The sequence below is a fragment of the Hyperoodon ampullatus genome, assembly GCF_949752795.1.
Source record: "Hyperoodon ampullatus genome assembly, chromosome: 11".
NCBI lineage: Eukaryota > Metazoa > Chordata > Mammalia > Artiodactyla > Ziphiidae > Hyperoodon > Hyperoodon ampullatus.
The window spans coordinates 92874430-92901615 of NC_136924.1; the positions used below are offsets into that span (position 1 = coordinate 92874430).

At 44.7% G+C, this 27186-nt stretch overlaps 1 protein-coding gene across 1 annotated transcript; it reads left to right on the forward strand.

Annotated features, from left to right (window-relative positions):
* Window positions 1–2663: 2663 nt before the first annotated feature.
* HEBP1 (heme binding protein 1) lies at window positions 2664–26014 on the forward strand (the record flags this gene model as incomplete). The annotated part of the gene is made up of 4 exons (XM_079714362.1): window positions 2664–2741; window positions 11064–11202; window positions 12939–13119; window positions 25416–26014. The coding sequence occupies 4 exons, from the start codon at window positions 2664–2666 to the stop codon at window positions 25591–25593; spliced, it is 576 nt and encodes a 191-aa protein (XP_079570488.1). The 3' UTR covers window positions 25594–26014.
* Window positions 26015–27186: the final 1172 nt, after the last annotated feature.

The window sequence follows — 27186 nt, forward strand, 5'->3', positions numbered from 1 at the left end:
GCTGCCTGCTCTTAGGTAGATAACCTACCCTCTCTAAGTCCCAATTTCCTAATCTTCAATGTTGGGGAAATAATAGTACCTTCCTCCTAGGCTTACTGTGAAGGTTAAATGTGATAAAGCAAATAGAGCACTTATGATGCTTACCAGCTCATACCCAGCCCTCAATAAGTGTAAGTTATTATTATTTGTCTCCTACCAAATTCTGCTTCATCGTAATAATATTTTTATTAAAACTATTGCAAAAATACATACATCTGTCTACAGATACATACATACATGTGCCTACAGCGCACACGCGCGTGCGCGCGGGCACACACACACACACACACTCTGAACATTATTCAATCATAATACCTAATAAATTGCAAAGGACAGTGTCTCATACCACATCAAAGTCTTTAGATAAAGGAAAATACCTAATAATCTGTGCTTTAAAATGCTGCATTTATGCCATGCTCTTGAAGTAGCTGGGTTCAGTTCTTGGTAGCAGAACCAACCCAACCAGGGGAGGGAGGGAGAGAGTCTAGCCCTTAACAGTGTACACAGTGCTTTTACGTGCCTGACAGGCTCTTTTAATCTACTCTGCAGCACTGTGTGGTGACATTATTACCCCAACTTTGCAGGTGTAGAAACTGAGGCCTGTAATCTTCTGACCAGATGTCCTCTGATTTCCAAATGCTTTTGCTACGTGACCCCAGGGAGAATTAGGCCCATTTCATTGTACCTAGTTTAGTAACTAAAATAGATGATTAGCTCTAATATCAAGAACAGTTTTGTTAATCATTCAACAGTTGTTAAGCAACCCCTGGGTGTGGTGAGATAGGAAAAGGCTAAAGAAAAATAGATCTTTGCCCTATTAAGAGCTTCGTCTGTAATAAAGGGACATACCTATGAGCAGCAAAAATACTCAGGGACACTTACAAAGCAACATAGTTTCTCATGAATTGTAAGCTGCATGCTACTTCATATTTTAATATCTGTGGATGCTGTAAAATCAATTGAACATCACAGTTTACTTGTTAGCAGTTGTTTTCTATCTTAATAGCACATAAAATAACATGCCTCTTATAATCAATAGCCTCTTATGTAAGAGCCAAGAAAATATAAAATAATTAAATGGCAATTTCTTTAATAGCAATCAACAAATATTAGCCAAAAAGTAAATCGTTTTATCCATAGGTAATAAAGTTAATATCTGTTACCACAAAACTGGAGGTCATCAGCATCACCATTATTGATTCCTACTGTCTGGCTCAGGTTCAAGGTCTTCTTTCCCAAGAGGCAGGCACAGCAAGAGGTTCCTCAGCGTTGGGTCAGAGGAGCCTGCACAAATTAGGCTAACAGTTAGTTTAACAAATTCAGATGACAGTGTAACCAGTGGGGAAATGTGCAAAAAGAACCCTCACGTGGCCAGAACATTTGAATAAACAAAATGGTACAATGAGTTCAGACAGAAAGAGCACATTGTTCCTGGAAACACAGTGAAAGTTGTATTTTCAGAGAAGTCGAATTTCAAGGGGTGAGTTAGAAGGGGAGGACGTCCTGGTGGAGGCGTCAGCGTGGCACAGTGGCAGAATTCAGAGGGTGTATGGAGATCTGTAAAAGTCTGGGTGACAGGGGTGCAACAAAAGCATGATGGACACTGAACCACAGTCACAGATTCAAATCCTGACCAAACCTCACACTGGTTTTTGACCTTGGGAAAGTCACTTTATTCTTTTAAAGTCACTTTACTGGGAAAGTCATAATTATTTTGAGTTTCGGTTCCTCCTTTGTCAAATGACTATAAAATACTTACATTTTGTGCTGTGAGGAGGAGAGGGAATATTTGTAAAGTATTTGGCAGGGAGTGCAGACACTCAATAAATGGTAATAAAATTGGTTAGAAGGTTTTGAACAGAAGAAGTGAATGGGCAAAGCAGTGATTTGGGAAATTAACGTAGAATCTGTGATGAAAACGGGCTGGAGAAAGAAAGTACTAAGTAGAAAACTAGTTAAGATGCTTTTTCAATCGTCTGGATGAGGGGTGGCAGGGGCGGAGGGCAAAATAGGATATCGTCGGTGGAGATGCAGCAGCCAGGGGTCCCTAAGGGCGGCGGCTACAAAGCCTGTGAACCTGATATAACACCTGCCTGGGGACAGGGCCTGAGGGTGGAGGCCGGGCAAAGCACGCGAGGAATCCGAAAGTTCTGCAGTTTAGCGCCCAGGTACCGGAGAGAGGACACGGCGGGGGACAGTCTGGGAGGGTGGGGAGACGGGTGTTCACCACCGCTGCCTAAATCCCACACCGGGGCGCATCTGTTTCAGGCCCCCAGGGAAGAGGTCAGAGTCAGTACTGGAGGCAGGGCGAGCAGAGGTCGACCGACTCACCCACCGCTCCGCGCCCCTGGCAGGCGGCCGGGAAGAGGCAGAGCGCGGCCCTTGCTCCGCCCCTCCCGCCGAGTCCCACCTCCCCGAGCGCGTTCCGAGGGGCGGAGCCCGAGGCGTCCCGCCCACCCCCACCCCCGCTCGCCTCGCCCATTCGTCACGCTACACCCTCCCCGCTCGCCACGCCCATCCGTCACGCCCCGCCCGCCCCCCCCCCCCCCCGGGTAGACCAGCTGACGCCAGCCTCAGCTGCCACCCAGCTTCTACCCGCGCATCCAGAGCGCCGCGGCGACACCATGTTGGGCGTAATCAAGAACTCGCTGTTTGGGAGCGTAGAGACTTGGCCTTGGCAGATCCTGAGCAAAGGGGGCAAGGTAGGCCCACAGGGCTGCCGGGGAGCGGAAGGGGGGCCGCGCCCACCGCACCCTGTTCGCGGCTGGAGCGTGGACAGGTGGGGCAGGAACGTGCCCGGGATTGTGCGTTCTGGCGTCTGCCCTGGCCACGGCCCTCCGATGCCCAGCGCTTGGACTGGGAAGGAGGGAATAGGAGGTCGGGTGCAGCGGGGCGAAGGGCTCTGCTGGGAGGAGGGGAGACAAAGAGACAGGATGGGTTTGAGGGGAGAATCCCAGCTTACCGAGATGGACTGCGCCTCTTGAATGCATTCGTCCATTTAAACATTCCAAACTTGATGAATATGTGTTCGCTGAGAGGCCTTCGGTTGCAGGAAAGACTGGAAAAGTGCTTGTCCTTGAGAAGCTCCCAAACTGTCCTTGGTGGAGAACTGAATATAAAAGAACAAGACCTGCGCTGCGAAGGAGATAACTGTTCAAGGCCGGGAGCGCAGGGGAAGGAGCAGTCCGTTCAGCCAAAGGGTGATAGTGGGGCCTGCGCAGAGGAAGTGCCGTCAGCTAGGCCTCCGGGATGTGCAGGAATGCACAGAAACAAGAAGAGCCCGTGCAAAGGCCCAGAGCTGTCAAATGGCTTGTTGTCCTATGGGAGTTGGACGCCTAGAATACAGGATGAGTGAGGAGGGCGTCATTGCAGTTTTCCCCCAAATTAACATTAGTGCTCACCCAGGCAAATTGGACTGCCCCCTGAAAACAAGAAATCTGCCACTGGACGATCATCTCCTTGTGGACAGGTACTTTGAGCACCTCGCGGCTGTATACTCAGCTCCCTGCCCAGTGCTTCATCTATTAAAGGACCGTGTTGTCTGGGGGGCCAAAGTCAGGTACCCATTACATTGATCATCACACAAAAGCCCTGAACTAGAGTCTGGACTCTTCAAGCAGCTATAGCCAGAGGCCTGTTACTTCATCTGTCTATATCTGTTTCCTTAGCCTTACGTAGAATAAGCACTTTAGCCCTGATCAAAGGTGACCTATTCAGGTGCCTACAAGCAGTCAGGCACATAATGAAAGTGAGTGACAAACTATAAGGCAGGGTGCGAACTGAGGCAAGTTGGAGACAGAGAAGTCAAGTCCCCATCTGCAAACGGTAATTCCAGGCAGTTGTCATGCAGTGATGTGAACCAGGGTTGCTGGGTTTTTAAGGAAAACCAGCAATCCAGACTCTTCATGTGAAATCTCTAAATTTAAAATTTATTCATTCAACAAATAACTGTTGAGTGGGCCAGGTACTCTTATAGGCAACGGGGATAAAGCAGTGGACAAAACTGGCAAAAATCCCTTTCCTCATGGAACTTCTTTTTTAGTGACTAATGAACAAGGAAGTCAAATATTTCATGTATCAGGTGGTGATCAGTGCTGTGATCAAAAATAAAGCAGGGGGGCTTCCCGGGGGCTTCCCTGGTGGCGCAGTGGTTGCGAGTCCACCTGCCGATGCGGGGGACACAGGTTCGTGCCCCGGTCCGGGAAAATCCCACATGCCGCGGAGTGGCTGGGCCTGTGAGCCATGGCCGCTGAGCCTGCGCGTCCGGAGCCTGTGCTCCGCAACGGGAGAGGCCACAACAGTGAGAGGCCCGCGTACCGCAAAATAAATAAATAAATAAATAAAAATTAAAAAAAATAAAGCAGGGGAGGAGGGACTAGAGAGTGTTAGGGGTGAGGCTACGGTTTTAAGTAGGACAACTGTGTCAGGTTTTTTTTTGCGGTACGCGGGATACTCCAGTCATTTGGTTTTCTGTTAGCCCCTTATAGTACAGTGTCACCTGCCACTGATTTGGTGTCTCCAGGGATAAATGCAGCTCCCTGATCAGTATCTCCCTCAACATTTGATAAGAATATGGAGCCATACAGGATATTGTTACCAGGCTGAAGCAAATCATTTAACCTGAATGAACCTCAGTTCCTGCAACTGTAGAAAGGGTATCAAAATATCTTCCCCATCCACTCCCAGAGTTGCTAGAAATATTAAATTAAGAAACATGAAAATGATTTGTAAACTAATACGCCCTACAAATGTAGTAATATCGTTATGTGGGAACTCATTTCAGCTCCACTCTTACTAGCTTCGTGGTCACAGCTCACTTAACCTCTCTGATGCTAATCACGAGAGAAAATAATAATCCACGTCTTATAACATTGTTTTGACATTTAAAGGAGAAGACCAATTATAAATTGTTCAACAAAATACCTAGCACTTGATTGTTCGCTTTCCCTTAGTTTTCCAGGTAATTTGGGTTAAGTTACTTAACCTCTCAACCACTCTGAACCCTGAAATCCCTCAGCTGTAAGATGAGAATGACAGTGCCTTAATTGACAATTAATTAAACAGTCGAAGATTCTTGTCATCTTTTTTAAAAAAATATACAAATTTGGGGTGTTGTTATTGTGAAGAGAGCCTCTTTCTGAAATGATCTCTCTCTTCCTGGAAAGAGTCTGGGTCAGAAACCGTTGTTCACTTTCCTGGGTGAATGAATATATTACACAGGGTGCCCCATGTAGCTCAAAGTCAGGCTCAACCAGATGTTCAGAGCTGATTCCAGGCACCCGGTGGGGAGGCCCAGGCTGCTGCGGACCTTATCAGGTCCTTCTGCGTTTCTTGGGGAGAGAGGAGGATGCACAGCTCTCTGTGTGGGGTTGGGTGGGTCTTGTGGGTACTGAGAACAGGACTGATATTAGTAATGGACATCTTTATGGGATTTGTTTTCAGCCTGTGCACACTGATTAGGACCCCACTGCCTGGCTTGGAATCCTTACCCCACCTCTTGCCACTGTATCTTGGGCACGTTACTTAACCTCTTGTTTTCATCCGAAAATGAAGATAAAAACACTTACTTCTTCACAGGGGTGTTTAAAATAATACGTGACACATAGAAAGTACTCAGTTAGGTTGATCATTATTATAATAATTATTGTTGTTTTCTTATAGTGAGAAAGCTGGCTTCCCAAATCAGCATGTATGCCAGCCACAGCAGGTGGCCAGAGAAAAAAAACAGCCTTGCAGAGGACCTTGCAAATCTCATAGCAAGAGGCATTCTTGCAACATCTCTGTCTGGGACTTGAACTTGACCAGGGTTCCCACTGAATGTTGAAAACTGCTATTTGTGGCCACTGGCTGAAATCCTCATCTAGTTACTGACGTGGGAGCACAAGCTAGCTGAATGTGGGGTGAGGGAAGGCCATTATTTTGTTACCCGTAACAAGGAAATGCACTCAAGATGTTAAATTTGAAGAATCACATGTGCTAACAGTGTTAACGTAGGTGCTTTATTTTCTGCAGAAATAGAACTCTATTTAAATTCAGCTCCCTGGAAAATCAGAATAGTTGGATAATATCCATCTCTCAGAGCTAAATTTTCATAGTGATCCAGTGGTTCAAATGAGAAGTTACAGACATAGGTGCTATGAAAACAGGCAGTACCTGTTGGAGAACCACCTTCAGACAATGTGGCGCAACCTTCCTCCAGGATGGATATATATAGTTAGGCTAGGTTCTCATCTCTCCAGCCAGCTATGACTACCATATTCCTTTCATTAAAGCCAGGCTTCACTCCACGGCCTCCTTTCCCACAAATCCTTATAGAGGGCCTACTATATATATGTGTAAGACGTGGTCTTAGATGCTGGGAGATACAGCGGTACACAATACAGACAGTCCCTGACCCCATGGGGCTTACGATTGCAGTTGGAGATTAAACACACTATTATTCTGTTACAATTTCCATGTAATTATATTCCATTATAATTCCATTGTAATTATATTCCATTATAATTCCATTGTAATTATAATTACAATATACTATGTTGTGAAAATACAAGGGCCTATAAAAATATCATGGGGAACCTGTTTTAAACTGGGATCCTCTCTGAGGAAGTGACTTTTAGGTTGCGACCTGTTGGGTGAGTGGGGATTCATTGGGCAGAGACAGGAAAGGAATCCCCCAGGCAGAGGAAGAGGCAGGTACGGAGGCCCTGAGGCAGGAATGACCATAGCGTTGAAGGAAATAGCTGAAGGCCAGTGAGGAGGTGCTCTGGGTATGGCCGGTAAAGTAGGAAGAAGCTCAGTCGTGCCTGGACCATCACAGATAAGTTAAGAACTTGGTGAATGACAGCGTTTAGGCAGGGGATTAATTAACATCATTAATTTATATAGAATGTTCTGTGTATGTTCCCTGGGCAGCACAGCCTCATTCACAGCTTTGGTTGCCCCTTAGGCTGATGCATCCTAACTGAGCCAGGCCCCTGCTGAGCCCAGACCCATGTGTCCAGCTGTACAATGGACAGTTCGCTCATCTGTAACAGGAGACAGATAAACCAATGGATTTGTAAGCGCCCTTCCAGCTCTAGTGTCACCTGTCTTTGAAGTTCGTGGGAAAGCAGGATCATTCAGGAAGGAGTGGTAGAGTTGAGCTCAGCCTTAAAGGATGGTAGACTTGTCATGGGGGCTGGGCTCCCTGGATCAACCTGGATTCCTCTCTCTGCAGCCGTTCCTTTCTGGCCGTGGACTTTTCTGCCTCGGGGAAAAGCTGAGAACATGCTCACTCAAGACTCAGACACACCTGCAAAACCCTATATTTAGATTACAAAAGTAGGTTGAACTAATTTGGGGTAGATGAAATGGACTTGCTGTCAGATCACCATCACTGGACTAATGGTTCCAAAATCCAACTCCCTGTGAGAGCCTTCAGATCTTCGGAAATCTGGCCCCTGCCAGAGTCTCTGGCCTCCTTTCTTGCCATGCCCTGCTGGACAGTTCTTGCTCCAGGGGCAGTGAACTACTTACATTTTTCACCATCATCATCATGTTCTTCAGCTCTTTGCTTTTACCCCTAGGGTGCCCGCTACATGAAATTGCCCTCCCTAAACTATCAGAGCATTTACTACATCATATAATAATTCTGTAATTCTTCTCACCATCCAACGAGACTGCCCGTATCATATTAATCTCCAAATCTGTAGCACCTGGCAGAGGTTTTCAGTAGATGTTTATTCGATGAATCAATGCATCGGTGACTGAATGCCCAGTTGGATGATCTGTAAGCACCTCAAGTTCAGCTTGGCCTACCCAAACTTGTAAACAGACACCCATGTCCCCCAAACTAACTAGGTGGTCCTCTTCCATGCTCCCACACTGCCCTGGAGCGCCTCTCCCCTTAAACATATCGTCAGGTTATAATCTGTTTTCCTGGCTACTTCTATTAGACCATGCCTTCTGATGTCAGGGACCATGTCTTTCATCTCTTTAGTTGTTGGTTGAATGAATAAAGGAAGGAGAGAAAACAGAGGAGAGAGCCAGCCAGCTCTTTCTCCTGTGAGAATTGGTCATTGGTTTCTTCATTTGTAAGAGAAGGAGCTGCATTGAATGGCTTTTGATGGCCCTGTTCTGAGTGTGATGCGAACCTACAAATGCCTGTCAGAAATAACTACCTCAGTAGTTACCTCAGTAGCTTCAGAAAGAGGTTAAAAAAAATACCCAGTTCATCCCCTGTGGAGCATAGAGCCTTGTGGCAAGCATTAGACCAGAGTTTGGGGATTTGAATTCTGGTTCCAGCTTCACCACTCAGCAGCTGTGTGATCTTGGGCAACTCAGTCTCTCTGGTTCTTCTTTTCCTCTTTGGTAAAATTAGTTTGATTGGGTGAACCTTGAAACCTCTTTCAGGCTGAAATTCTGTGACTCACAGAGTGACATTTCTGGAATTTAAAACATTTTAAGTGGCAAGACTTAGTGGGACCTCCAAAGAAGGCTGGGTCTGGTCTCTGCTATGACAGACGGAGCCAGAAAGAGCAAAATACCCCAGGTTTACGTAACACAATTTGCTACTGAAGGCTCTTTGGAAGTGTCAGACTCACTAAGGAGAGGGCCTCATAGCAGTCCTCAGAATTAGTAGGCACAGTACCGCAAAGTCAAGGCAAGTTTGTGGCCTCTCGATTCTTGGTCTGGTGCAATTTCCCCTACCCCATGTGGAGGGAAGTATATGAAACTGGCACTCAGGGCTTATGTTCAGATTTCCCTGACCTCTTTCTCACTACTGTCCTTCAATTTTGCATTACAAAAACAATAGGTGTTTTTGCATTCTAGGTATAAGATTATAATATTAAGTATACTTTTTCAGACTGGATAGGCCACTCGCAGTCCTACCCTCCCTCCTCTAGAGATTCATTATATCCCCTTGGAAGTTGAATCTTCAGTCTAAGATGTTGTAGGAAGGCCTGTTTGACCAGCCCGGGACAGCCAGGTCCTCTATCATCTGTCTATTTTTTATAATCATTAGTAAGAGAGGCACCTCCTTAATCAATAAATAAATATCTTTTGAGCATCTAACATGTAAAGCTCTGGGATATAGTTTCTGTCCAAAAAGACCTTCTAGCAGATTTTTCAAACTGTACTGGTGTTCTATTACCAGATAGTAAAATTAATATAGATCAAGGTTTTTTTTTCATTTAGTGGACTAGACTAAAATTCACTTGAGTAGAGCAGAATAGAAATAAACAGGATAGAAAGAAAAGGCATGTCACTATGGAGAACAGTATGGAGGTTCCTTTAAAAACTAAAGATAGAGCTACTATGTGATCCTGAAATCCTACTGCTGGACATATATCCAGAAAAAAACATAATTCAAAAAGATACATGTACCCCAGTGTTCACTGCAGCACTATTTACAATAGCCAAGACATGTAAGCAACCTAAATATCCATCAACAGTTGAATGGATAAATAAGGTGTAGTGTATATACACAATGGAACATTACTCAGCCATAAAAAAGAATGAAACAATGCCATTTGCAGCAATGTGAATGGACCTAGAGATTATCATACTAAGTGAAGTAAGTCAGACAAAGATATATATCATATGATATTGCTTATATGTGGAATCTTTTTAAAAATGATACAAATGAACTTATTTATGAAACAGAAATAGATCCACAGGCATGGAAAACAAACTTATGATTACCAAAGGGTAAGGTGGGGGGAGGGATAAATTAGGAGTTTGGGATTAACATATACACACTACTATATGTATTAAATAGATAACCAACAAGGACCTACTATATAGCACAGGGAACTATACCCAATATTTTGTAATAACTTAAAAGGGAACAGAATCTGAAAAAGTATATATATATATATATATATATATATATATATATATATATATATATATATATATATATATATATATCTGAATCACTTTGCTGAACTAACACAATGTTGTAAATCAACTATACTTCAATTTGAAAAAAAAAAAAGAAAAGACATGTATCATAATGCATCCAGTCCATAAAGGTGAAGTGTTATTTTGTGAAACTTTGCTTCAAACATGTATGTTCATGATAGGGTGTGGTGTAAAAATGTATTTCTTGATATGGATTGTGTTTTTTTTAAAGTTTGAAAGCGCTGCCTTACAGTATGTTCAGGAATACAGAATTTTTTCACATGAGACATCAAATGGTGAGGAGGAGTAAGAGGCGTGAAAGAGAGCTGTGTGGGTCTATAGGGAAAGGGTAATGACCTTAGGACAGAGACTCAACACAGAGAGGGGATCACTGCCAAGGAGGAAGGGTTTGGGGGGGAAGTGACAGTGCAGCTGGTCATTGAGGGGCATGGGGGGTGTGACTTAGTGAGACAGATTGGGAAGAGGAATTGCATCTGGGAGTACAGTGTGAAAAGAACTACTCTGATTCTTCTTGAATTGCAGCCCTTCTACTAGATTGAGGCTAATCTTGGGGCCATAGAGTTTTGTGGGGTTTGTTGCTGTTTTTCTTTGTTTCCTCCTTCGCAATTTTCTCTTCTCTTTTCCTGGGTCTCCTATTATTCAGAGGTTGGATCTCTTGGCTTGATCCTTTGATTTTCTTTTCTATTTTCTACTTCTTTGCCTTTTTACTTGACTTTCTAGAATATTTCCTTCAATTTTCTCTTCTAGCCTTTCCACTGAATTTTTCCTGTCTGTTATATTTTTAATTTCCCAGAGCTCTTTGATCTCAGAACGGTCTATTTTTATAGCATTCTGGGGATGTTCTTGGTGGTTTGGGTTGTAATATCTTCTATTATTTCTCTGTGAATATTGATTATATGAAGATTTTTCTGCTGTCTCTACATCTGTAAGAAATCTCAGAATCTGTTTGTCGTGACCCTTCATACTCTGGCCTGTCTCTTCCCTGTCACCATAGTTGGGCTCTTTATGGAAAGTTCCTTAGCAGTGTGTGCCTCTGGTAACTGGACTTTCACTGTTTCTAGAGTCATCACAGGTTGCTACTTTATATCTCTCAAGCGCTGCATATTCTCTGCCTCTAGGGAGAGGTCTCCTATGAGGAGAGGGCCTGTGAAGGTGGGAAGTTTGCCACAGTGGAAGTGACTGATAAGCCTGTGGATGAGGCTCTACGGGAAGCAATGCCCAAAGTTGTCAAGTATGTGGGAGGCACCAATGACAAGGGTGAGTATCCCTGAAGGATTGGCTCTGGTCTCATAGGCCAGGGCTGCATAGTCTCACGTCCTCGATGGAAAACACAGGGAGGGACCACAAGGCACCTGTCACTACCTGTTTCAGTGGCACGCGAACTTGCTGTGCTCTGTAGGCAGGGAGGCTCTGGGGAGACCCACTGACTTCATGCCAGCCTTCCCCAACTTTGTGGGATCCCTGCTCAGTAGCACTGAGTTCATGCTTCTCTTCCAGGTGTGGAGATACAACGCTGATTGTTTGTTTCTTTGTTTGTTTATTTGTTATTTTTTAACCCTACAGTGCTTATCATGTCTTTGGATTGGTGGACTGGGTAAGGTGTGCCCATGATAAGCCAGGCCACAGAACAAGGCCAGCTTCTGACATGAGACCTCTGCCCCCAGGCTGGAACTCTCCAGAGTCAGCCCCCTGATAGCTCAGATTGTGTGGGGATACTGAGGATCAGTGAGTGATGATTATGGCTCTGTTCTGGCAAATAAAGAGCCTGAGAATTCTTAGGCTGCTCCCCTTTTAAAGTCCTGGCAGTCCATGGGAATTCCCTGGCAGTCCAGTGGTTAGGACTCAGCGCTCTCACTGCCGGGGGCCCAGGTTCGATCCCTGGTCGGGGAACTAAGATCCTACAAGGCACGTGGCATGGCCTAAAAATAATAAACAAACAAACAAGTAAATAAAAAGACTTGGCAGTCTGTGCTGGCTGCCTCCCTGTTTTTAAAATGAGAGGCCTGAAGTTTCAGTGTGCCTATTAGCACGTAAACCGTATTTAAGTACGAATTTAACTCTTTAGCTCTCTAATTTGTCCTGCACTTTGGAATCAGTGCAAACCCAAAATGGGTCAGAACACAAGGTGAAAAAAGAGACAATGTGTTGAATTTTTAGGATATATCTCAAGCTGATAATTGAGAAAGTTAGAAACTAGTATTAACCTTAGTAACATTTACTAGGACCAAAGTAATCAGGCTTTGGACATAAGTTGACCAGTAGGAGGTCAAGAAGAAATCTTTTCCTTCTTAGCACTGTCATAACATTTTCTTTAGAAGAAAATATGTGTAAAAATTATAACTCATTAAAAAATTTTGAAAATAACAAAACAGCACCCCTAATCCATCTTTTCTAATATAATCATTGTTGTCTTCAAATGTATTTTTTAGGGCTTTTTAATAGGTTTTTAAAATGTAATCACAGTGTTTGTGCAATACATCATGCTTCTGTCACTTATTTCATGATTATTTTACACTGTAGCTAAATAGTCCTAAGCATAACTATTAATGGATAAATCAAATTGTATCATGTGCGTATAATTTACTTAGACATATTCCTATTTTGAACATTTATATGAATCCCAATTTTTCACAATTATAAATTCTGCTGCAAGGAAAATCCTATAGCCTTTTCCCTATTTTGGATTATTTCATTAAAATCAACAATTAGATAGGAAGTAATTAGATACTGATATACTTACAGTCTTAAATATATATTACCAAATAATTTTTTCCAGACGAGTTGAATCACTATGCTCTTACCTCCAATATATACAAATAAGAGGTGTTTTGTTTGTGTCTGTTGATATGTTTTAATGCCTGAAATACTTATTATAAATTTCAAGAACAACAAATATTGTCTTGGAAGAAGAATGAGACCAGCAGATGGTCCATGGGCCTGAGCAGGTTCTGTCTCTAACAGCCACGTCCCTCTGTGGGGTTCTGTGTTTTCAGGAATCGGGATGGGGATGACGGTTCCTATTTCCTTTGCCGTGTTCCCCAGTGCCGATGGGTCCCTACAGAAGAAATTAAAAGTCTGGTTCCGGATTCCAAATGAGTTTCAAAGCAACCCACCAGCTCCCAGCGATGACAGCGTTAAGATCGAAGACAGGGAAGGCATCACTGTCTATTCCACGTAAGGAAACGATTCTTTAGGCATACACGGGTAGCACTTGAATCATCTGCAGTGAGCATTTGCATTTTCTTTTTCCAGTTTTGAGATGGAATTGACATATAATATTGCATTCGTTTAAAATACAACATAATGCTTTGATATATGTTTATCTTATGAAATGATTACCACCATTTAGTTAACATCCTTCATTAAACAAAGTTACAAATTTTTTTCCTGAGATGAGAAATTTTTTTTTTTTTTTTACAAATTTATTTATTTATTTAATTAATTTGGCTGCATTAGGTCTTCATTGCTGCACGCGGGCTTTCTCTAGTTGCGACAAGCAGGGGCTACTCTTTATTGCGATGCGCGGGCTTCTCATTGCGGTGCCTTCTCTTGTTGCGGAGCATGGGCTCTAGAGCACAAGCTCAGTAGTTGTGGCGCACGGGCTTAGTTGCTCCCCAGCATGTGGGATCTTCCCAGACCAGGGCTCGAACCCGTGTCCCCTGCATTGGCAGGTGGATTCTTAACCACTGCGCTACCAGGGAAGTCCCCATGAGAAATTTTAAGATCCACTCTCTTAGTAACTTTCAAATATACGATACAATGTACAATATTGTTAACTGTGGTCACTGCTGTACATTACATCCCCAGAACTAATTTATCTTATAGCTGGATGTTTCTACCTTTTGACCACCCTTAGCTAGATCTCCCACCCTCCACCTCCCCACCCTCCGGAAATCACCAATCTGTTCTCTGTATCTGTGAGTTCAGTTGTTGTTTTTTTTAATTCCACGTATGAGTGAGATTATACAGTATTTCCCTTTCTCTGACTTATTTCATTTAGCATGATGCTTTCACAGTCCAGCCTTGTTGCTGCAAATGGCAAGATTTCCTTCTTTTTATGGCTAAATGATATTCCATTGTATGTATGTACCACATCTTCTTTATGCATTCATCTGTCTATGGACCCTTACGTCATTTCTACACCTTGGCTATGGTAAATAATGCTGCCGTGAACATAGGGGTGCTGATACCTCTTCAAGCTAGTGATTTCATTTCCTTCAGATATATACTCATAAGTGGAATTGCTAGATCATATGGTAGTTCTATTTTTAATTTTGTGAGGAACTTCCATACCGTTTTCCATAGTGGCTGCACCAATATACATTCCCACCAGCAGTGCATAAGGATTCCGTTTTCTCCTCATCCTCACCAGCACTTGTTACTTCTCACCTTTTTCATAATAGCCATTCTAACAAGTGTGAGGTGGCATCTCATGTGGCTTCGATTTTCATTTCCCTGCTGATTAGTGATGTTGAGCACCTTTTCATGTACCTCTTGGCCATTTGTATATCTTTTTTGGAAAAACGTCTATTCAGATCCTCTGCCCACTGTTTAATCTGACACGGGTTCGATCCCTGGATATAGAGAACATCCCCTCAGCTTAAGCTGAACATCTACATTAGCCACAGCAGGGTTCTGGGAGATTCAGAGAATATCTAAGTCAATCTGTAGTTTGGGGTCATGAGTATCTGGGGAGCATAAAGGGCTAGAGATACTTCATTTTTACCCCACACTCCCCTTGAATGCCAGAAGGGCAGGGAGCGTTTGCCAGAGCCGGACTGCTACCACCTTAGTTATTCATGGTCTGTGGGCCTTTCAGCAGAGCACATGTGCCTCCTATTATTCTAGTCCTGTTTCCAGGGCTTTACTTGGGGTCCAGTTCCCTTGACTTTAGAGAATAGGAGGTGCAAGTGGTTGCGTGATTTTATTCTTTAGGCCTCAACCTCCCTGCAGAAGCCGGGTCTCTTCTAGATAATCAGTGACTCCCCAGTTGTTAAAATCCTCCTGTGTGACAGGAGCCTCCACCTCTTCTGCTCCAGCCCTCATTCAGACTTTCCAGCCTTCACGGCAGAGGCTGCAGAGAAAGCAAACTCTATTTAAAGAATACCTAGACTATCTATTCCCAGAGCTGGGACTAGGGTGAGGAAGCGGGCGCACCTGTTGTGCAAAATTTAAGGAGACACTGTCTCACAGTTGTCCAAGTGTATGTAGGGTTGGCCCTGAGAGTGAGCATCCTCCTTAAATCTTGAGCCCCAGGTGTCTCAGCTGTCTCATCCTAAGTTCCCACTCTGTCGTCTCTATCCTCTTTCCTGCGTCTTGGGAGGCAGCCTGGTGTAATATGATGAACAAGTATATTCTAGTTTGAATCCTGGATGGTGCTTGGGAAGTTACTCAGCCTCTGTAAGACTTGGTTTTCCCATCTTGTAAGTGCTGATAATATAATCTACCTCATAGTATTATTGTTAGAGACTTATCTTTCAGTATTTACTGAGATGCTATTTATAAACTGCTTAATGTTTATGACCTGTAGTAGGTTTCAGTAATTCTTTCTCTTTGCCCCTTCTTATTTCATAAGAAATGAGGTTGACATGATTAAATCAGGTCACATAAGACTTCAAGCAGAATGGACTAGTTTCTAATCATTTCTTTTTCCAAACCCAGGATAATAACTTGGTCCCATTTTTTTCTTTTGCCTTTAACTTTTTAGTAGGGAAATCTTCAAACTTATAGAAAGATAGAATAAGAAAATGAAACCCCATGTACCCATCACTCATCTTTAATGAGAATTAACTCAAGCCCAATTTTGTGTCATGTGTATCCTCACAACTTCAACCTGGTCCCGACCCTAAATTATTTTTAGGCAAATTCCAGGCATTGTATTATTTCATTCATAAATATTTCATTGTGACTACTGAAGACTTTTTAAAAATACAAAAATAATATCTTATTATTCCTAAAATTTTAACAATTCATTACTGTTATAATAATGTTAAATATCCAGTGTTCAGTTTTCTCCTACTAGCTTATAATTTGTTCCTACAGTTTGTTGGAATCTGGATCCAAATAAGATGCATCCACTGCAATTGGTTGGTACCTCTTTTAAGCTTTTATTTTATCTGTTGATTTTCTCACCACCACACGTTTTCATTTTTCCTTGCCGTTTATGGATCATTTATCCTAGTGTTTCCCACAGTCTGAATTTTGCTGGTTTCCTTACTGTGGCATTTTAACCTGTTTCTCTGCCCCTGTATTGCCTGAAATTAGTAGTCAGAACTAGAGGCATGATCAGATTCAAGTTTGAGTTTTGGGCAAGGATATTTCAAAGATGGTGTTGTGTACCTCCATCAGGGGCTCATGATGTTTGCTTGCCTCTGTTTTTGTGATATTAGTGACCTTAGATCACCATTTCCCAGATGCCATGTTTCCTTAGAGGTTGTCAAATGATAATATTCTCTATTTTTCCTTCTTCATTTATTAGCCGGAGTACTTTGGTAAAGAGAAACTTCCCTTCGTCTACTATTTGGTTTCCCTGAGATAGAGTTGTAGAAAAAAGGCCAGATACCTTCTCTTTAGCTTGATGCCTTCTCTTTATCCGTTTTCAGAATAATGATTTCATTTCTTAACATCCTCCAAAGGGGAGGCAGTGTTGATCTCTGGTTTTTGAGTACCGATATAAACATATGAATTCAAACATAATTGATGTGTTTCAGTTCTTTGCAGTTATTATTCTCACTGATGCTCAAACTGTCCCATCTTTGGCCAGTGGGAACCTCTTCAAGTTGGTTTCTTGGTCCTTTTGACATGACCCTGGTAATCTTCAGTAACTTCCTTGGTTTCTGGTAGGACAGGATATTTCAAGCACATCTTGACATTTCTTGCTCTAGAGCTGGCATTAGCCATTTCTCCAAGGAACCTGGTTCCTTATGGTGGGAAAGGGAATCTCTTTAAAAGCTACTATTCAAGCCAGGTCTGTCGAAGTTTCCTTTACTGAAACCTAAACAGAGAGGAGAGTGACAAAGACGGCATCTAGCCTGGCTCAATGAATTTTTTTTAACCTGTTATAGCACCTGATCCTAAGTTAGCATCTGTTCATTCCTGCACTAGCCACTAGGTGTCACTGCACAGTCAAGTGTGCGTTTAAAAGTACCTTTCTGTGGAAGGCAGAGTTGATGACATAATAGAAGGCACAAGTACTGTTTCAAATACACAGTGCATCCTTAACTCAGTCTTCCTTTTTTATGACCTTGTGAAAGGATGTCCACTGATTAGCAGTATGTATTACCAATACTGTTTAAATGAATAGAAGGCTATGAAAAATTAACGTGATCAGAGTTTTTTCAGTATTCACAAGAGGCAACAGAGTTGTCCTTACACTTCGATGAGTGGCCTCATTCCAGACCACTGTCCTCCCTCTGTGTTCTATGAAGGCCACTTAGGTTAGAGCTCAGCCTCCTCGGTGCAATTCAACAGAGACCAACAGCAGGAGAGGTTTGATGGTGTTAACAAGACTTTCATGATCTTAATGAAATGTCTGGGTATAAAGGAAAGAGTTGGAAACAAGGAGCTCATTGTTGGGGTGACCTGTGCTCCAAGCTCAGCTCTACCGCTTAATGGCCAGAGGACCTTTGGCATCTCACTGAGCCTCTCTGTGACTCAGTGTCCTCATCCGTGAGATGGGGGTAAGAGTAGCGCCCCATGGGGTTGTTGTGAGGATGAAATACAATATCCGCAAGTGCCCGCATGTTGCTAGACGTTAGGGAAACACTCAGTGAATGCCAGCCTGTTCTCTTCCTGACTTCACCGCCCTCTGAGAAGTAGGTCAAGTTTTACTAGAGTTAACCAAAAAGTCAAGCTACTACCGATACACTAGAGTTCAAACCTGAACTCTAGTAATTATGAGTTTTATAACTTTGGGTTTCTGAGCTTCAGTTCTCTCATTTATAAAATAGAAATTAGGACGCAGTTTCGGGAGGGTCCACTGAGGTTGTGCATGTGACAGCACTTTGTCGGCCCTGAGGCAACACCTCTAGGGCTGCCGATGTTGCTTCTGTCTCTGAATGACCAGGCCCTAACTGAGGCCACTAGCAGCTTGGGAAGTTCAACCTAGAGGAAGAGGAGTTTGGAAGAAAGGGTCCAACTGCTAAGCCTCTAGGGTGTTCCCATACTACTGCCTAGGAGAGCTACAGACCAGTGTAGGCCAAGCTCCTAGAGGGTTCCAACGTTCGTCTGTATCACAGGAGGTTTGGGCCATGGGTGACATAATACAGCCTTGCCTACTTGGCGTGCTCAACACGCAAGCGCTCTCGTGTCAACCTCCAGGGGCCTCACCCGACCATCCTATTGAAGATAGCGCCTCGTCCTTTTCTGTCCCCTTGCTCAGCTTTAGTTCTCTTCACATCACTTACTGTCACCTGCTTTATATACCTATTTGTTCATTTATTTACTGTCCTCTCCCTCACTAGAAAGTTCTTGCGGGCAGGGCCTTTGGCTGGTTTCTAAGTGCTCAGTTAAAAGTTGGTGAATATTACATGCCTATTGGATATTTTTCGTAAATTGCAAAAGAATATTTTATGACTTAGCACCAAATTGAATGTGCCTAATTGTAAGTTTGTAAACTATGTTGTGCTCACTTGTGTCTTTTCTTTATCCAAATAGTACTTTACTAGTATTGTCCCATTTGTAATTATGTGGAAGTTTTCAGAATTGTAAATAAATGCTTGTGGATTGAAAAAAAAAAAAAAAGTTGGTGAATAAGGGGAATTCCCTGGCGATCCAGTGATTGCGACTCTGCGCTTTCACTGCCGAGGGCGCGGGTTCAATCCCTCGTCTGGGAACTAAGATTCCACAAGCCACGCGGCCAAAAAAAGTAAAAATAAAATAAAACAAAACAAAAAGGGGGATTTGAGAGCTCTTTAAAAGAATTTTTAAAATTAAAAACAGAAAAGTTGGTGAATAAGTAAATGAATGAAAGTCTTGGACCTTGCCTCCTGCTCTCCTCTCTCAAGATCTCGGTCCCTCCCGATAGCTTCAGCTTCAGCTGTCACCCTTCCATCAGTAACTCTCCTACCTGACCTCCATCCAGCTCCCTTAAGTGTCTTACCATTCCTCAGACTCAATGCGAAGACAAAGGCGAGGCCATTTACGCATTCATTCATTCATTCAAAAAAATCACATCTTCATCATTCACTTACTCTGTGCCAGGAAGCGTTTTAGGTGCTGAAAATATAGCAGGGAACGAGCAAAGCGTCTGCCCCTTGAGGTGGGAGAAACATTGTAGTGGGGAAAACAGACAAAAAGCAAATGTCTCGAGATATTTCAGGACAGTGTCATTCCAGAGATAAGAAGTGGTATCTGAACTGAAATTATAGGGAAGCCTATTTCTACTCAAAAACAAATAGATTCGGGACTTCCCTGGCAGTCCAGTGGTTAAGACTCCCCACTTCCCATGCAGGGGGCTCAGGTTTGATCCCTGGTTGGGGAGCTAAGATCCCACATGCCATGCGGCACAATCAAAACAAAAAATAGAATAAAATGAATAAATAGATACATGTATACATACATTCTGGCATAATGTGTCTCAGAGTAAAATGGACAGATGATGCAGCGCTGAAGCCCTAGCCCTGGAGGAATTCAAATACCATCTGAACAGATGTGTGACAATTAGGCACGCAACGTTTGTCCCAAGTGGCAAGTTTGGCTGCATTTGACAAATGTTTATTGGGTACCTCTGCTATTTAAGCCCCTTCCCCTCTGAGCGCCCCGCCAGTGATAAGATTCTGTAACTAAAACCTAATCCATCACCGTTCACTCCCCCCACAGCTGCTCAGTTGTCCCTTTAGTCTAGTGCTTGGAAGGGGCTTCAGTCACTATTTGCAGGTGGGTGAACCCAGATCAACATGGCTAGTGCTGCTTCCTTTTATCCCAAGCTCCTTGGGCAGCATTGCCGTGTAAACCTCCTCGGGCGGCTCCCAAATCAGCACGTCTGAATGGGACTCACATTCCTTCCCACATCTGACCCCCAGTGTTCTGTCTTCCTAGAGGCCCCTCCGTCCTACCCATCCCGTCCACATCCATCCTGACTCCTTCATCTTCCACGTCAGTGTTGGCCGAGTCCTAGTCACCTCCTGGCTGTGCCTTCCCCTCCATCCGCACGGCCACGGTCCTCATCACCTCTTGCCTGAACCGTTGCCGAGGCCTCCTTCGTGTTTCTCGTCCCTCCACCTGTGCCTCTTCTGAGATGTCCTTTTGTCTCCGCCAGCCCTAAAGCACAGGACGGATCGCACTACTTCCCCCTGCTGTTTGGCTCTGGCTGTGGGCCTCGCCTGACTCTGCCCGAGGTTTGGGACCAAGGCCAAGATAGTAATAAAATAAGAAGGGAGATGGGTGGACTTCGGGTTGGGTCCCCAAATGTTTGGCCAGGCAGTGAAGCCTAGTAAAATGCCTTGTTGTGGTGTGTACTGTCCTCCACAAAACAGCCCCACTCCAGGGGTCTGCCTAGCCTCAGAGCATCCCACCCACACCTCCCAAGCCCCGCCTCAAACACACACACATACGATATCCACTCCCAGACCTTCACTCACTCTCCCGGCTCCTCTCAGCCCTTCCCCAACCTCTGCTCATTGGAAGCTCTGTGAGGGCAGGAATTTTTGTCATGTTGTTCATTGCTGGCATCAGAAGAGACGCTCAAGAGATAGCAGCTTGATATCACGTCCGTAGCATCCTCCCCTAAATGTTCTAAGTCAAAACCAATCCTTCCCTGTTCCCTGCCCCCAGAGCGTTCTGTGTGTACCTCCATTCTGGTGTTTTCTCCTGCCCTGCCTAATCTTTATGTGTGTCTCTGTCCTGGCCACTACGGTGAGACCTCGCCCGGGTAGAAAGTCTTCCCCATCGTCTTTAGGGCTCTATGCTCTCGAGAGCGTGTGTTTCCCGCCTGAGCGATGCTCAACTCGATAAGCCTGGTTCAATCTGATTGAATGAAATGCCACACGGTGTTAAGCTTCTTTCCTGTTGATGTGGAATTATCAGCTCTTCGTCTTACGCTTCTCCTGCTTAGCACAGGACTATGTGCGTGGCAGACTCTCCACAGATCTGTGCTGACCTGTTGATTGTGAAAGTTCTAGGCCACGTTGGTTGGTCAGGCTCAGAGTCATTCCATCTCTCCTCTTCCTCGCTGCATGCCTGCTCCAAGCACTCCCTGAAAGATAACACGTTCTGATTTTTCGGACCTTGGACCAAAGTCTCCGTCTGTTAACCCGCCTCAATGACGCCTGCGTCATCCCCCCCCAACCCCAACTCTACCAGACCTGTTTAGACAGTTCCTTTTGTATTTCTGGAATCCAGGGCATGTGTGTCCTTCCTCGGTTCCCATGGTAACCAAATTCTTGGGAATACTGAGCTCTGACTACAGAGCCCTGGTGGTGAGCAGCTTTGAAGAGGGAGACTTAGACACTTGTTAACAGGCTTGCAGAAATGATGTATAGACTTCCTGTTGCTTTCCTTTGAGAAGCTCAGAGCGCTTTACGGAGCATTCCTTGACTCACACTCAGATGTGCCCGTGGGCTTGGAGAGCTGGGGCGGCAGCATGGCTATCCTCCGAGTGCTGCGTGGAAGCTGAGCCTCCTTCACGTCTTAGGGCTCTGCGCCTGGGAGGGTTTGGTTCTCTGGCTTGTTCGTGCGGTTCTGTGATGGGGGTTCGGGTCAGCTGGTTAGACTGGCAGCGGGGAGCACACGCGATCTGTTCCGCAGCTCATCCAGCTTTGCTCGTTTCCCAGTAGAATGCTTCCTTGATGAAGCAATAGGGAAATTTTCATCCTCATTATGAGCATCTTAGCCTGGGAAAAAATATAAAAAGTCAAGGGTTTTTTGTTGTTTTTTTTCTGGTAATGAATTTAAGAATCCCTGAATGATGACATTCTCTGCATCACTCTCTGCCGGGTCTCCCTGGACTCAGGTGGGTCCTTCTCAGCGGCCTTTGCCGAGTCCTCATCCTCCTCCCAGCACCGGGGGACTAGGATTTCTGAGAACAGCCTGCTGACTTTCTGTATGCTCACCACCTGGGCCTCATCTCCCTCTTCGCTGTGACCATAGCCAGCACCTACTCACAGGTGACGCCCAAGTTTCTGTCGCTAGACCCGTCTCTTTCCCCAGTCGTATCTCTGACTCCAGTTCCTGCCCAAGTCTAGGGAGATTTCGCAGTGCCCAGCACACACTTAGGGGCTCAATAATTGTTGCACGAATTCGTTTCATCGAGGCACCTTCATAGAAATATGCCCCAAACCAGATGAAAAACCCACCCACTCCTCCTCTCCAAAGGGACTCTTCAGCCCCGAATCCCCCTTCTGGTTGGCGGTGTCAGTTTCCATTCAGAGACTTAACTGGAAGCCCTGGAGAATCCTTGACTCCCTCCACCCCACCCCCGCCCTGGCCTCTCCCCGCCCCACGCTCACCTCCCACATTTGCCTTTGTCCAGGCCTCCGTCATCTCTCCGTCAGCTGTTCCTGGCCTCCCGTGACTCCCTTCCCCTCATCCCCCCACCCCCCCACCCAGAGGGGTCTCTCCAAAATACAGTCTGATCATGGCAGTCCCTTAACTTTAAAACCCCTTCGTGAGTCCATCTTTGCATCTCAGGTCAGGCTCAGAGTCCTTAGCGTGACCTTCAAGGCCCTTTCCAACATGGCCCCAGTCCATGCGCTTTGTTTGAATTCCCACCACTGTGCCCTTAGTAGGTGCTTCAGATTTTATTCTACGAGTGAGTGAAGATGGAGGCCAACAGACTTGGCCCTCATCTTTAGGTCTATCCACCTGAAGACAGCAACTTCCGTCATTTATCCCAGACTGTTCATTTAGCCAAGAGGTCTAGTATGTGTGTTAGGTGCTCAGAATACACCAGTGGGCAAAGAGTGACAAAGATACCTGCCCTCGTGGGGCCTGTATTCTACCAGGGGCCTCAGACCATAAACAATGAATAACTTATATAGTATGTTAGAATAAATTATATAGTATGTTCGAAGGTGAGAAGTTCTGAAGAAAAGGATAGGAAAGGAGGGAGGGAGGGAGGGGAAAGGAAGAATGGGGAAGCGGAGTGGGGTTACAAGACTGAAAGCATTTTTAGAGGCGGCCTCATTGAGAAGATGAGGTTGTTAATTGAGCCAGTTCATCCTTAAGCTCTCTTGCTCGGTTCAGGATCTTACTTTACATCCCCATTACGTATCTCACCTCGGGCGTCAGGGAACTGAACTACGGTTCTGAGCAAATTGCAAAGTAACAACAATAGCTACTGTTTGCCGTGCGTTTCCCACGTGATGGGCAGGAGGCTGAGTGAGGAGTTTGCAGGGTTTTCTCTTCTTTGATCTTTACAACCGCCTTCTGAAAGGGACGCCCTCATTCCTACTGAACAGAGGAAGGACCTGAAGGTTAGAGAAATGCAAGCATTTGCCCAAGACCATGAGCTAGACGGTGGCGGAGGTAGGATGTGAGCACACAACTAGCCCTTTTGCCTCTCAACTGATGAATGAAGATATTTGAGGACCACTCCTTTGGATGTTTGTAGAAACCAGTAGCTTAAAGAGCCAACATCATCGATTTACACAGAAAACAGCTTAGAATCACAGCGTGAGAGGGGGCTGCAGAGGCGTTTCACACCTGATCACCCCACCCCCATCCATCATCTGATTCGTTTCAGACAGGTGGTCCTCAATCTATAGACATTCTTCGAAAATAAGCCCAGTGTCTTACAGGCTTTTATTGTCAGAACAATCCTTCCTTAATATTCATCCTCTGCCTCCTAATCCAGTTTTATCTCATTTGAGCCTCAATGAAGCTAGAACTCACCTTTCTCCATCTGCCTTATAATCTTTCTTCAATAGACTTGAAGGACCAAGCCTCCTGTCTCCCAAATTGGTCTCAGCCCTGTCCATGTTCTGTAGCTGTTGTCTAGACATTAGAATAACCAACTCCTTAGAGATGAAATCCTGGGTATTTGCAAAGCAGTAACCCTGTAACCAATGTGCTGAATGCTTAGCGAGCATGACTAACCACTTATAAAAGAGCAAAGCATGAGTCAGAGAACCCCACCCAAAATAATGCATTTGGCCGAATCCTGGCTTGGTGCAGGATTCGGACCTTTGAGTCATAAAGCTCGTTAGAAATGGGGTGTGTTTGATGCTAGTAAAGATTGTAATGCAGCCCCAGATTTAGAGTGGTATATTTTAGGATAGGTCACAGGATGAATTTTGGAGCGCAGGCAGGTGACGTAAGGAGAGAATAATAGTTGTGAAAAGACAAACTTTATTGCTTCTCTGTCTCCACCTTCTGCCATCAAGAGAAAAGCCTGATTTAGGAAAAATCATCTTTACTTACTAGAAAAAGAAGGCTTTCCTGATTTGAGCAGGAGAAGGGATTTATTAGAAGTGATTTCTTTATCTGGGGCATACTTAAAGATTGCCTGGGGGCCCTGCCTTTGGTAGCTCTGTTTTTGTTTGTTTGTTTGTTTGTTTTTTAACATCTTTATTGGAGTATAATTGCTTTACAATGGTGTGTTAGTTTCTGCTGTATAACAAAGTGAATCAGCTATACATATACATATATCCCCATATCTCCTCCCTCTTGAGTCTCCCTCCCACCCTCTCTATCCCAGCCCTCTAGGTGGTCACAAGGTAGCTCTGTTTTTTAACAAAGCTGCTACTTGTCCTTAGAACTGCTCTGCAGTGGGAGAAACATGAGCTCCAGCTCCACCCTAACTCCCTTGGTTCTCCTCTCCGCCAGCTGGCGACAGACAGCCAGGGAAGAGAGGTGACTGGAGCAGCAGAGGAAGCTAGAGAAAAGGGTAAAGGCATGGCTTTGGGAAAAGTCAGCCTCCCATCTCTTCAGGAAATTTCAGAAAGGGAAGGGAAGCTTGCCTATAGTACCGACTACAGTACTGGTTCCAGACTGGTTCCAGGGCCCTCACAGATACCAAAATCCAAGGATGCTCGGGTCCCTTATCTAAAGTGGTGTAGTATTTGCATATAATCTACATACGTCCTTCCATCTACTTTAAATCATCTCTTGATTACTTATAATACCTATTACTGTAAATGCTGTGTGGCACGTGGCAAATTTAAAGTTTTGCTTTTTGGAACTTTCTGGAATGTTTCTTTTTCCTCCAAATATTTTCAATCTGCGGGTACAGAACCCCCCGATGCAGAGGGCCGAATGTAGTGTGTTTCAGGCCCTGCATTAGAGTTTCTTACATCCGTGATTGTAGTTAATGCTCATAACCAATTGGAAGAAAAAGGAAACATGTCCCTGTTTTACAAACGAGGCTCACGCTCAGTGAGATCCAGTCCACCCCTGTAGGAAGGGGCGGATCTGAAATCTTGCCAACTAGAGCATGCTTGTCGTAATAAGAGTAGTGAGTGACTCTTTTGAAATCCCCCCATCTCTCTGAGACCCTGTCCTGTCTGAACCAGTGACTTGCTCTGTGTCCTCAGGGAGTTTGGCGGTTATGCCAAGGAAACTGACTACGTAGCTCATGCCACCCAGCTGCGCACCACCCTGGAGGGCACAGCCACCTGCCGGAGTGACTTCTACTACTGCACTGGGTATGACCCTCCCATGAAGCCCTACGGACGTCGCAACGAGGTCTGGCTGGTAAAGAGCAATGAATAATTGGCTGAACTAGAGCTCCCTGGATGCTTGCGTCTGTGCCCACTTCCTCCAGGAGGAAATGAAGTTCCCTGTGCAGCTCCAGCAGGGCCGACTTTCCTTCAGCGCCAATCAGTCACTGCCAATTTCCTGAAATAAACACGTTCCAGATCCTGAGACTCTTGTTCTCGTGGAGGGAAATAAGGTACCCACGATACATATGCGTCCTTCTAAATGACTTAGAAAATTCCGTGGTAGACCAGAAAAACCCAGCAGCATTTTCCCAGCTCTCTGGATCCCTAAAAACTGATTTTTAAAACTTATTGAAACCATATTTTTGTTATTGAGGAAGAAGTGTGATTTACATGTTATCTTTCATCTCTGATTCTTATAAGAGCTTTCTTTAAAAAGAAACTGGAAATAAAGATCTTTGACTTAAACAGCTGAGACGAATCCTAAGTGTAGTTATTTTCCAAGATTCCACAGGTGTATAGATACTATTGATGGTGTTTACTGTCGCAGGAATCCTGTGTTTACAGTTCCAAAGTCCTTCAGAATAGAAGCCCAAAGATCCCAGGGAAGGAGGACATGCACCACGTGCTTGATCGTCTCTAAACCACAGACACTTACTGTGACTGTGTCACAGTGATTCCATGCTCTGAAGTTGAGGAAACTGTTTGCAGCTGTGGGCCACAAAGGGTTCCAGGGACCACAAAGATAGACCAAGAAGAAAAAATCACTACCCCAGATGCATAACCGTGGAGACGGGAAGAACTGCCCAGAGGGTTTATGCAGGATGATGAGATGAGGTTAGAAAAGCTGGGGTCCAGTTTCATTAACTCAAGAGGATAGAAGTGAAAGAATCAATGTGCATCTTGGCCAGCAGAGAAGGAAAGGGGACTCGAGGCTGTGAGGGGTGGTGGGGAAAGTAGCTAAGCTGGAACCAAGTACCTGGGTGAGCCAGTAAGGATGAGAGCCAGTGGGTCACAGCACTGGGAGGGCGTGCCATCCTCCCAGGGTGCGCAGGGCCAGTCCTGTCAACAGCCCTCCATGGGGTTTGCTAAAGAGGAATGAGAGCTATGTCTTCACCTTTCCTGGCCACCTTTCAAAACAGTGGTCTCTTCTAGGGGATGGGCTTCCCCCTTTCTGAAGATCATTGGGAAATCACAGTGGCTACCGGCCTTGACTGCTGTCAGAGGCCATGCTGGGTGCCTCCCATGCACACTTTATGAGGGAGGTGCTGTCATGACCCCCATGCACATGAGGAGCTGAGAGTCCCAACACTTGTAATGTTTGGACTTACTCATTTCCTTTTGTTCCATGTCTCACACTTGATAATATGTTTGATGGGAAAGAGGTCCGCACCTGCTTTGTTCTCCATTATATCCCCAGCACTCAGTTCAGGGTCATCCATCGTTTAAGAATGAATTAAGCTGTAAGTAACAGAAAACTAAACCAGCAGTAGCTTAAGCTAATAAAACTCTATTTTCTCATGGAGCAGGACATCTAGAGATAGGTCAGTGGCTCAGTGCTTACGTCTCTGTACTTGCCTTGCTCTTTCCCTCATGATTACAAGATGGCTGCAAGCTCCTGCCATCTCATCCATGTTCAGGGCTG